The 12,497-nt window shown below is 33.9% G+C and overlaps 2 protein-coding genes across 4 annotated transcripts in view; one reads left to right on the top strand and one right to left on the bottom strand.

Moving 5' to 3' along the window:
• LOC128208147 (molybdenum cofactor biosynthesis protein 1-like) overlaps positions 1 to 1,597 on the bottom strand; it is a 17,677-nt gene extending 16,080 nt beyond the window's left edge. The window contains 1 exon segment of the mRNA XM_052911538.1: positions 1,405 to 1,597. Coding sequence (XP_052767498.1) covers positions 1,405 to 1,536 — 132 coding nt within the window. The 5' untranslated portion in view covers positions 1,537 to 1,597.
• LOC128208148 (uncharacterized) lies at positions 1,597 to 12,497 on the top strand. Of its 3 annotated transcripts, XM_052911540.1 has the most exons (6): positions 1,635 to 1,728; positions 2,460 to 2,606; positions 5,872 to 6,473; positions 6,917 to 7,101; positions 9,096 to 9,192; positions 9,768 to 12,497. In XM_052911540.1, the coding sequence occupies exons 3-6, from the start codon at positions 5,900 to 5,902 to the stop codon at positions 9,986 to 9,988; spliced, it is 1,077 nt and encodes a 358-aa protein (XP_052767500.1). In that variant the 5' UTR covers positions 1,635 to 1,728; positions 2,460 to 2,606; positions 5,872 to 5,899; the 3' UTR covers positions 9,989 to 12,497. The 3 variants fall into 3 exon arrangements, with proteins under 3 accessions (XP_052767501.1, XP_052767500.1, XP_052767502.1); XM_052911541.1 differs by lacking the exon at positions 2,460 to 2,606 and having other exon boundaries at positions 1,597 to 1,728; XM_052911542.1 differs by lacking the exons at positions 1,635 to 1,728; positions 2,460 to 2,606 and adding an exon at positions 5,673 to 5,729.

The raw sequence follows: 12,497 nt of genomic DNA, 5'->3' as shown, positions 1-12,497 counted from the left end.
CACTGTCATTCAGTAGGCATGTCGGGAGATGCAACGGTTGCAACGGTTGACTGTCAGTCAGAACTAGTCTATTACAGCATTTGTATAAGTCTTATATTATGCCTGAATGTTCTCAAAATGTCAAGACATATATCATTGTTGTGTACGCTTAATTACCGAAATACGACGATAATTACCGAAATACACAAGACACTTATCGAAATATGCCTTATATACAATTTCTGTTGTTGTTTTTTACTTCAATATATGTTACAAATACTTTACCAACCTCAATTTTTTGGCTCCGATTTTGACATTTTTCCGCTGCGTCCTATCTTATATATGAAGGGGTTTTACCTGTTTTCTCAACAATTTTTTTGCCTGCGTCCTATCTATGCTAGCGTCCTATACATGATATAATACGGTATATTTGGCATGTCGTCCAATATAGCGTGTGTCATAAACCGTGTGAAGCAGAAGACAGAAATCACGTGCCCAGCGCAAGTAGATTATGCAGACCATATAGAACAATTACAGGTTTTTTTTTCAAAGATGAAAAATCATGAATTCCAGTACCCACGAAAATGTAAATTTTCAGAAAAACATGAAATTCCATGCCAACAAATATAAATGATTTCACAGTACTGTGAATACAGCTTTTTGCAAATTCAAGGGTTATAACTCTGGAGTGACTTAGTCGACATGGTTTGTTATCAAATCTAACTGAGATATTCTGCACAATCTCATTCTGATCAAATTTGCAGCTGATTGTACAAAGGTTCCCAAAGTTATTGATAAGACAAGTCCGATTTTAGATATTTTCAATAATTAAAGGGTGATAACTCTTGAGTGACTCTAGCTAAATGGCATGTTCACAAACTTGACAATAATGTAACCCATATACTTCTGACCAAATTTGGTGATGATTGGACAAAGGCTTCTAATATTATTGATCGGTTAAATCAGATGTCAGTTTCTATCATTTAAGGGCAATAACTCTCAAGTGACTCAAGCAATATGGCTCATTATCGAATTGTCCAAGATGTAACGCACATGCACATTCTAACTAAATTTGATGAAAATTAGACAAAAGTTTGTATATTTTTTTGATCGGACAACATACAGGACTCTATCATATGCCCGCCTGAACGGCACAGATCAATCATTAAAAAAATAATATTTACTGTTCTTTGAACGGGTGTATAAAAAGCTGTCTTGTGATCAACACTAAGTTATGGTTTTTATTTTATTGCATATATATCTTTAAGCAAAGCTACAACAATTTATAAATAATCTCATATTGCAACAGAACTGTTTTGATCACCTGTCACTGACATGATCAGCAATGATCTACTGTACTACTACATCGACTAACAGAGAATGAGTGACCTTTATCAATACATTAACAATGTTTACAGAACTAACCTGCAATTTTGGAAAGGTGACAGCTGAAATCTGTGAGCAGTATCGAGAACCTACAGTTTTTACAGACGTTTGCACCGACTCGCCAGTAATACGTCTTGTTAAAACAGGTATTTTAGAGAAATTTCTCCCCATATTGCTGTCCTAAATTTTAACAGTGGAAACCTGAGTTAATTCCCTTAGCGGAAGTTGTGTGTGGAATTTCTCCAGCCTCGTTTTCGTATTCATATCAACGGGGGTATCCGATGACGCTAATAGTTGACTAGTTCATCACGTTGTTGACAGAGGAATTGACAAAGTAAACACCACCTGTTTGTCTAAAGCAAGGTAATGAACTTTGGAATTAAATTTTAAGTGACACAAATCCTGATGCCTGTCACACTATTTTGATATAAGTATGGCCACTTATTGACTAAAATATGTTGTTGATATTTTAATACAGATACTGTACTGTTTAATTAATTATAAATGGATTAATTAAAAAATCCAAAAAGTATGTGAACACTTTCAGAAGAAAAGTATCAACATGTCAGAACTATTTCATATTTCATATTAAAAGATGTGCAAGTCAAAGTCTCAGAAATTCATAAACAAATAACAACGGACATTATTCTTCTAAATTACGTTTCATTTTAAACATAAATACACGTGAAGACAGGTAAATGAGTGAACTTTCATTTGGTATTAATCTTGGTTTTTAGCCTTATTTTCTTAAAATATGACATTCAACAATAAAAAATACTGAGTTGACTTGAAACTTGGTCCAGCCAGCAATTCAATATCAGATAGATATCAGATTAATATATTTTGTATATCCGATAGATATCGTTAATGATATCGCTTTGCCCAAGACTGACCAATATCTTGTTGACAACTTATCTGGCAGATATAAAATTAGTCATCTGTCAGTCATTCATGTTCCTCATTGGTTCGACATTCATTTTAGATACTTTGTGGCTTCACATAAATGCTATATTTAGATCTTCTTCCCTATTTCGCAATGTATAGGGTGTATCAACTAGAACATCATTATTTGCTGTTAAACTTAACTTTTTTAGGCAAGTTCTATCCCAGCAAACACACAACATTGCTCGATGTGGGATTCTGGTCATGATGTGGCTGGCCAAAATCAACCTAAATCCCACGTCAATTTGATGTGGATACCCTGTGCGTATGACACAGCTTAGGTTACAGTAAAGAGAAATGTAAGAGTATTTTACTATGCTAAATATAGAGTAAGTAGTTCTAAATGTAACATTTATGGAAATGGATCTAAGTCAAAATGGTCGTTTAATTGCGACATCGCCTCAACGTCAGGTTTTGACGTCAAACCAATTTGCAAAAAATCCCTAGTCGGAATCCGACGTTGAGTCAATGTTAAATGTTTGCTGGGATGCTGCACAAATAACAATGAAAGTGTTGATTCACTAAACTCCCTATCCAATTAAAAAAACAACAACTGAGTGCTGAAAACATGAGGGCGCCTTCTGCTGTCATAAAGTGCTCTCATGGACCAATGTTGGTGCTTTAGGTATTGTCATAGACCCAGAAAAGTATTTGGATTGTACTGGGATTGAACCAACAACCCCTTGCTTGCAAGTAAGATGTGCTACAAACTGTGGTTACCAACCCCACTGTCTCGCATACTTCCTTAATTCAGATCTGTGTTTTTACTAGGTCAGTATTTTTTATACTATACATGTCGGGTACATGTAGATTCAGTAATTACTCCCTGTTAAGTTACCTTCTTGACTTTTAATCAGAATTTTGCATACCAAATAGTGAAATCATAAGTCTGAATTACAGATTTTGATAGTTTGCATTCATGACTCAGCCCATGTTTATATTTGTATACATGTTTCTATTTGTATAGTGCATACAACACTTTTGATTGCCTTTGGTCTTAAATTTACTAGCAGAAAAAAAAGAAACGGAGCATGATTATAAATCTAAAATAAAAATAGCTGAAAATGATTTTGCATTTTTTCCACATTAATTAACATACTGGTACCATTATGCCTGATTATTCAGAGGGCATTCTGACTAAATAATGACTTCAGAACAAAAGTTTGATTAAACAGAAAAAAAGTTGTCATGTCTTTCATTCAGAAACTGTGATTTTAGCCTTAAAAACTTTATTCAGCTAGTAATATATTTCAAATACTGCTTACATAAAGGACTATATGTACATGTATGTTAACTCCCTATGTAAAAGCTTTATGGTGACTGTATTATGTTGTTAACCATAGAATTTAAATTGTTTAAAATAAATAAAATGTATTGATCGATTGTTTTGGCTATGTGGGAAATGAAAGTTCCTTTTCTAGTTAATTTAATTAAATTTAAGATAGGAACTCTTGAATAGGCATTATCTTCACCGCCCAACGTGCCATGCAATAAACCTTTTCATTTGGTCAATTAACTTGTCTCGTAAAACTTACGATATCAATAAAGGTCTTGAATGTTCCAATGCAAGGGTGAATATTGCTCGGAAACAAGGCTGAGAGGGTGTGTTTTTAGATTGATGAAGTTTGAAATATAAATAAAGAGTTTTGGATGTGTCTTTTATTGTGATTGGGTAAGAATTTATACTTTTTAACTTTTTCTTCATACTATTCGCCATGTTAGTTCAATAATGGATAACAAAAGTCATTTTTTTACTGGTAAATTATTATTGAATAGATAATTAAAACACCATTAAAAAGGGCATTCTATAATACATGTATATACACATTGTGTGAGCCCTGTAATAGGATTTGAATAATATACCTGATTTTTCTATATGTTCCATATTGTTTTAGTTAAACTAAATGAATTCGATATTAATTTTATACATGACTTGTATAAATTTGAAAAAACAAACAAACAAAAAACTGCATGCTAAAATGGACAAAGCAGGATATTTTATTGAATTGCTAAATAAAACAGCTTTGTCCTCCAAACAATTTAACTTATCCCGGACAATACAGTTTTGACAGACATTTTCAATAGGTAAGTTGATCAAATACCATTTAATAGTTTACAGGGCTTACTTTAAATTCCAAAACTTGCAGCTTTCACATAGAGCCAACCCTTCTTTGTTTGTACAAGAGTTTGATACGAACTGTTCATATACTTACTGTTTGCTCGGTCTGTGGATATTCAATTTTTATCGATGTGAACCATTGTTCCAGTATTTCATTATTTCTTAAATTTGAATAGTGTGTATAGTGTGCATAAAGTTTAAACACTTAAAACTTGCTATACAAATAATTCTATGTTGTATCAAACAGTTTAACTATCTCTACAACAAGATAATTGCTTATGAAATGTACAGCTTTTATAGGCCATAGGGTTATATCTCACAAGAATATAAGCATATAACCATATACTTGGGTATTAAAATTATAATAACTTTTTTGGATATGTATTGGTATGTTTATTTTTCCCACTTACCCTATGGAATCTGTTGTTCTATAATAGGAAAGCTTAGTGCTGTTACAAACATACATGTATTCTAAATATTCTATACCTTAATGTCATGGACACGTTTGTATTTTATTTTACAGAAATGAATTGAAGTTTTATTGTTTCAAAATAATATCATTTTCACCTATTTTTTACGTGAAACACTTATTTCCTTAATGCAGTACTCAAATAGTGTTTCTAGGCCCTTTTATATACTACACTGCTCTTTTGAATGCTGGTGAAACATTTAACTGTGCTGCCAAATCTAATGCTCCCAATTATTATTTGGAAAAAAAAGATCTTTTTGAAAATCCATTTTATTTTCTCAAAATTTTGGTGGAAAAAACACTCTGATAATTTGGTTGTGCCCTTTTTAGAAAAAAAATACCATGCCCTTTGTCGATCCCAGAAGAAATACTAACTGATAAATCAGTAAGATTATATTGTTTGTACAAATTAGCTTTACAGTGTCTTGACAATGTTGATCGTTTCGGAATTAAGTGTAAAAGAGACAAAAAGCTGTATTATTTCACGATGTCTCTAATATTGATCTGTTTAATCATGATTAGAATAAAAATGTATATCCATTGTCTTAATATTAAAATAAGCCTTGATTACACCATTCAATAATCATTTGTCTTTTAACCATTAAGCTGTTCTTAAGATAATACAAGGGCATCATTATTTGTTCTCAAACATCTACAGATAACCTTTAATCCACTCTGAAAGAATATGTAGCACACTTATGTATGATGTCTCTTAATCTTGATTTTGTATAAACATTAGAAATAAATTTACAAAGTAGCTCAATATACTACCATTTAGTTCCAAACTGCAAATACAAGAAGTTGGATTATTTTTAAATAACTTCAATTTGAATGGTGATAAAAAAATTGCAAAAATGTATAAAAAAATGTTCTGAAATGTGAAGACTCTTTTAAAGTAAAAGTACATTATTTCTATAAACATGAAATAATTAAATTTCATCAATGACTTAATGGGCTTTTTTCTTTCTATTTCCAGATGAGATCTCTAACAGAAGTTTGCCAGTATGGCGGAAGTTTTGCGGGTGCCTCGAATTAGAGCCATGAAGAAAGACAGTAACCATAGTAACAGTGGGGAGAAGGTGGCTTCCCGACCTTCATCAGCAAGTTCTGTCTCCTCAAAATCTTCATCACAGAAGAGAGAAAAACATAAAGAAAAAGGCCCAACTCGTGATGAGCTTATTGATGCAAATACTGAACTGTCTGCTGAGGTTGAAGCTCTGAATACAGAAAATCAACTATTGAAGTCTACCATTACTGCATTTATTGATAAGCTAATTGAAAATGCTAAGATAAAGGGTGTTCGTGTTCCACACTCTCTTGACAACCCCAATGTTGCGGAAATACCTGCTGATACATTAGTGACATTGACAGAGAAATTGACAGCAGAATCTCGTAAAAGTGATACTGTAGAATTTCGGGTGGAAGAGTTAGAAACTCGGATTACTCACTTAAATACAGAGCTTGCAAAATTATTAAGAACACGGGTAAATGTCGAGAATGGATTGGATGAACTGCTAAAAGACTGTAAAAGTGCAGATGAAATGAAAAAGAAAGCTCAGGATTTAATGAGGGATGTCAGTGAGTATAATATGTTTATTTAATACCAACAATTTATTACCAGTGTACAGTATATGCATATCTGCAGGAATTATATGGACTGTTAAGTTAATGCCTTTCTAAAGAAATGTTAAGAAATAGTACCAAATACAAAAAAGAAAAAACTTGTATGGTCAGCATACAAGCTTCTAACCAAGGTGTCCTGTGTTAGCAGGCAAGACAGACAAAATGGTTTCCTCTGGGAACTAAGACACACTTTTGTGTAACATTAACGTGATTGTGTCAAATAAAGATCATTTGTAATAACTTATTATTAAGTAAACATTTTGATATAGATGTTTTAAGTTTTTTTCAACTATTCTCCTTTAAATTGCAACTTTACAGATTAAACGACTAAGATCTTTTTACAAAACTGATCCCAGATGACTAAGTCCTGTATCAAACCCAATTTGTTTCTCCCTCAGGAAGCACCAAGCTGTTCACATTCCTGGACTCCGTGCCTCTCCCTGATTCCCACCCTGGGGACGTGACTCCCCTGCAAGCCGGGTCGTGCCCAAGGACATCCACACCCAGAACCCAGGGGCCAGCCCAGCACCCTCATAAAACCATCACTGTTATACTTAAGGATGAAAACCTCAATCTTACACCAGTATGTTAACAGCTTTCATAAATTGAATTCATATATATCTTGTACAATGTAGTACCAAAGATGTTTTTTGAATTACTCATGATCCATTTGATTTGATTTGAATGACAGTATGTACCTAAACATTTCTAAACACATATTTAAGCTCTAGAGTCAATGAAATTACATATCTTTAATCTTTAATTACGCATGATGACTGACTTTTTATGCCCCCGAAGGTGGGCATATTAAAATCGCACCGTCCGTCCGTCCGTCCGTCCGTCCGTCCGTCCGTCCGTCGGGCTCTGTAACTTTCCCTTGTATGAACAGATTTTAAAATAACTTGCCACATGTGTTCCACATACCAAGACGACGTGTGGCGTGCAAGACTCGTGTCCCTACCTCAAAGGTCAAGGTCACACTTAGTGTTTATTCACAATGGAGTGCTGCATATAAGGATATAGAGTATAGGTTGTCGTGTCCTGGCTGTAACTTTCTCTTGTATGGACAGATTTTAAAATAACTTGCCACATGTGTACCACATACCAAGACGACGTGTCGCGTGCAAGACCCGTGTCCCTACCTCAAAGGTCAAGGTCACACTTAGTGTTTATTCACAATGGAGTGCTGCATATAAGGACATAGAGTATAGGTTGTCGTGTCCGGGCTGTAACTTTCTCTTGTATGGACAGATTTTAAAATAACTTGCCACATGTGTTCCACATACCAAGACGACGTGTCGCGTGCAAGACCCGTGTCCCTACCTCTAAAGTCAAGGTCACACTTAGTGTTTATTCACAATGGAGTGCTGCATATAAGGACATAGAGTATAGGTTGTCGTGTCCGGGCTGTAACTTTCCCTTGTGTGGACAGATTTTAAAATAACTTGCCACATGTGTTCCACATACCAAGACGACGTGTCGCGTGCAAAACCCGTGTCCCTACCTCAAAGGTCAAGGTCACACTTAGTGTTTATTCACAATGGAGTGCTGCATATAAGGACATAGAGTATAGGTTGTCGTGTCCGGGCTGTAACTTTCCCTTGTATGGACAGATTTTAAAATAACTTGCCACATGTGTTCCACATACCAAGACGTGTCGCATGCAAGACCCGTGTCCCTACCTCAAAGGTCAAGGTCACACTTAGTGTTTATTCACAATGAAGTGCTGCATATAAGGACATAGAGTATAGGTTGTCGTGTCCGGGCTGTAACTTTCCCTTGTATGGACAGATTTTAAAATAACTTGCCACATGTGTTCCACATACCAAGACGACGTGTCACGTGCAAGACCCGTGTCCCTACCTCAAAGGTCAAGGTCACACTTAGTGTTTATTCACAATGGAGTGCTGCATATAAGGACATAGAGTATAGGTTGTCGTGTCCGGGCTGTAACTTTCCCTTGTATGGACAGATTTTAAAATCACTTGCTACATGTGTTCCACATACGAAGACGACGTGTCTTGTGCAAGACCCATGTCCCTTCCTCTAAGGTGAAAGATACAGTGTTTATTCACAAGGGAATTCTGAATATAAGGACATAACAGTGTAGGTTGTCAAGTATGGGTGGTATTTTTTTATGTTCAGAGGCAATTTAAAATAACTTGCCATATGTATTTGACACGTAAAGGCAAGATCAACTTTTCATGTACTGACCTTGTTCGTAGATCAATGTCACATTCGGGGACATTCGTCACATACTGTGACAGCTCTTGTTTTCACTTATTCTTGAAAAAATCAATCAATCAGTTAAGCCCAGTTGGTGCATTTTCAAAAAGAAATTTTATGGAAAATGTCAACTTTTTCCAAGAATAATGAAATAGCCCATTTTATCACAAGTAAAGAGAAAATTCAACTATAGTTGAAATGTAAAGATATGGACTGATTATTTCAACCAAGTTCTACTTATTGTTCAAGATTTCTTAAACCATTCACAGTTTTCTTTAATACAACTTCCAAAAAAAACAACCATAATAATTGAATTATGATGATATCATTATGAGATTTGGTTTATTTCAGCCGGCGGTCAAGATGGCAGGCGACACCCATATCAAAAACATGCACAAAGATCTCCGACAGTATGTCATACAGCAGCTGAGTCTACCAAAGGGAAGCGGTAATATATTGTTATGTTTTTGATCTTTTGACCAACCTTATTAATTAAGAAGCAGTCGATTTTTATCACACAAAAACAGATATGTATAGGATCAAGATCTCTTTAACCCTGTTCTTAAATACCTCCAAGTACCTTTTTATTGTAGAACAAAAATACTAAATTGTTTTGTTTGAATGTGGTAGGGCAATCAAGTATTAAACTTGGGTGTCATAAATGTTGGTAACAGAAGTGCCTAGCGAATGAGTAGATGTCAACTGGCTGTTGGCATTGTGTGAACATTATGTATTCCCATGAAGCTTTGTATACATCTTACCAATTACCGTACAATGTTTATGAAAAGTCCAATTACCTTGTCTATGTTTATTTTTAACAATTCACTTGATTGACTGAGAAATTCATATTGGCATCAGTTGGTTTTGCTCTATTTTATTACATATATTTTTAGTAGTTTACTACAGTTGGTTTAAAGCTCTACAGAGCCAATGTTTGTAGTTAAGAATAAGTCATGCTGGCTTGAAATAAAATTTATCATTTAGAAATTCTAATTGTATTACCTCCCCTGCTACTCTTCACAGGAGCTGACTGGAGGTTGATGGGAGAGAGGTTGGGGATTCCTGAGGAGACTATCAGCCAATGGAAACGCTGGAAACTTGACCTGCCCATGTACTATGTGTTACAGTCCTGGAGTCAGAGTGCTGGTGCGTCCGTCAGGATGCTGCACAGACACCTTGTATCACCACAGATGAGGTGTACCCTTCTCGCAAAGAGAATAAGTGACTTTTACAAAGTTGACTAACCTTGTATTACCGCATATAAGCTGTACCCTACGTGCAAAGAGAATTAGAAACACCATTTCAGTGAAACATTTTTCAGATTATACCAAATATCCAATATATTTTGTTTATGAAGTGAATAACAAATAGAAATAATCTAAAATTCAAGGTTTTATTATGATTTCTGCATTGGCTCGGGGGACAAAAACAATAATTGATGGATGATATTAGCTCCTGTATGTATATATAAATAATTATATATCCAGGGTATTCAGATGTGCATTCACATTGTGTAAGTGCCTTAACTTTAACAGTGTCATTAGTTATACATATTTAAAATGCCATCTTAGTTTAGAAAGAATATAGCTATTTTGTTTAATCATATTTCAATGGCATTTTATCATTGCATTTATAACATTTATCTTATTAATTTGTCATTTAATATAGATAGATTTTAACAAATTGTGTTCAATTAATATGTAGATTTTGAAGCTTGTTAGAGTCTTAAAGTATACATCTGAGTAAAATATTGCTAAAGTTTTATAAGTATTTTACAATCAGTATTTCCCACAGACCCATTTGGGATGTTGGTGCCAACATGTCTTGAAAGGCTGGGCTGGCATTCTGACAATTTTTAACTGCAGCAACATGCTGAATCGTGTTCAACGATGTGTGATAAAAACCTGCTAGTTGCTTCCATGACCCTACAGACAATTTTTTAAAATGTTGTTACTTTAAATGTTGAAACAAGCTAAAATATATGTCAAATTGAAGAATAAAGTAAGACTTTTTTTTAAGATAATAAGGAAGCAGTCTCCTTACCCACCCAGTTATTATTGACGTCCCTTTAAAAAGTTGTATGTGAAATACTGTAACAGTAAATTATATCCCAAAGTAAACATGATGCCTTATACTTTTGTTATTTGTTTGGTGCTGCTAGATTGTTTTGTTGTTAACTTTTTTATTTAAAATACACATTTAGTCTTTGTTGTGTTTACATTGTTGAGAATTTTTTTACACTGAGCATTTATATATAATTTTATGAAGTATCCTGGTTGAATTAACGTATCTTATGTACAAATAAACTCTTCATTTTATAGAGCCATTTGCGATGATGTGAAAGTTTGATGCCTGCTGAACCTATAACATATTTGTATCATTTGAAAGAGAGTTGCTTGCTCATAACTTATATGTCAAACAAATGACTGGAGTTTCCCCACTCTACTCTCTACCCCCTTTCCAATGATACCAAAACAACATGGGGTAACCAGGCAACCAGAATTCACATACAATGTAATTGTACACCATATATCTTGAACTAAAGTCTGACTTTAAGCTGCATTTCGGGTATTTTTGACGTTTCTTTATTTTGTGTGTTCAGGTTTGTTGTCTGCTGCCGTTATAGTTATAGCTATTGTCACACATGTAACCATTAGAATACTTTATAATTCAAGAAACCCACACAAAAGTAGCAGACATACATGTTTGTACCATAATTATGTAGCCATTTTGATACATATTATCCAATGAAAACATCTATATTTGTGGGCTTAACAAATTTTCTTTAACGTAAGTTAATGTGGATGATTTGTTAGTTATTTATTCCAAAATGTATAAAAAAAATAATTTGTAAAGGTAGATAAATGATGGTGTTATTGAAGTGACAACCTTTGCTTGTAAGGTCACTTTACCTTGTTTTTATTACATGATATTTCTGTTCTGTGATTTACGTTTTATGGAACCAAGGTTTTTAAAACAACAAAATCCCTGTTTTTTTAAAGTGAGATTTCTTAACTTAATTATTTATACAAAAATGTTTTAGCCTTGTTTTTCATAAAATTTTTTGGTGAAAACCAGGCCGATGGGCGGGCTGGCATTCAGGCATAACTGATTTGGCAATTTTGTCTTAAAAACATTTTTCGTGTTGTAATTCAACACATTTTATCCGATCTTCAGAAAACTTTGTTAAAATATTTATCTGTAGGATTTTTAAGACCAGTGTGAATATGGGTCATGTCTGTAAAAAACGAGTTCAAGTTTTTAACATAATTTTGTGTTAAAGTTTCTTACTCTTTTCATAAATGTAACAGTGGTCATCCGATCTTCTAGAAACTCAGTTAGAACATTTCTCAGCATGATATTTTGTACCAGTGTGAATATTGGTCAGCAGTATTTCCTTTTCTTTTTTTCTCTTTTTTTTTTATTAACATACATCCTGCTGCAAATTCCCTATGTCAAAATGACAAATCCAGCTTTAATGCATTTTCAACATTAACCCATTTTCATACGTGAAGCAAGATGAGGTTCAACACATTTTTGGATGACATTTAAATGAAAAACAATGTTGTAATCACCAAACACCTTGGTTTTATCTAACGAAAAACATGCTCTGTTAATTCTACACCTTTCCAAATACACAATAGCTTAGTGATTTATTTTACACTACTAAGTCTTAGGGTAGATATCACACACTTACTCACAAACAGTATTATATATAACACCTGTTATTTTTGTAATAAATTAAAAATTAAC

This window comes from Mya arenaria, chromosome 11 (assembly GCF_026914265.1).
Source record: "Mya arenaria isolate MELC-2E11 chromosome 11, ASM2691426v1".
Classification (NCBI taxonomy): Eukaryota; Metazoa; Mollusca; class Bivalvia; order Myida; family Myidae; genus Mya; species Mya arenaria.
The sequence above is the reverse complement of the archived record's forward strand: the minus strand, read 5'-3'. Positions and strand labels throughout refer to the sequence as shown.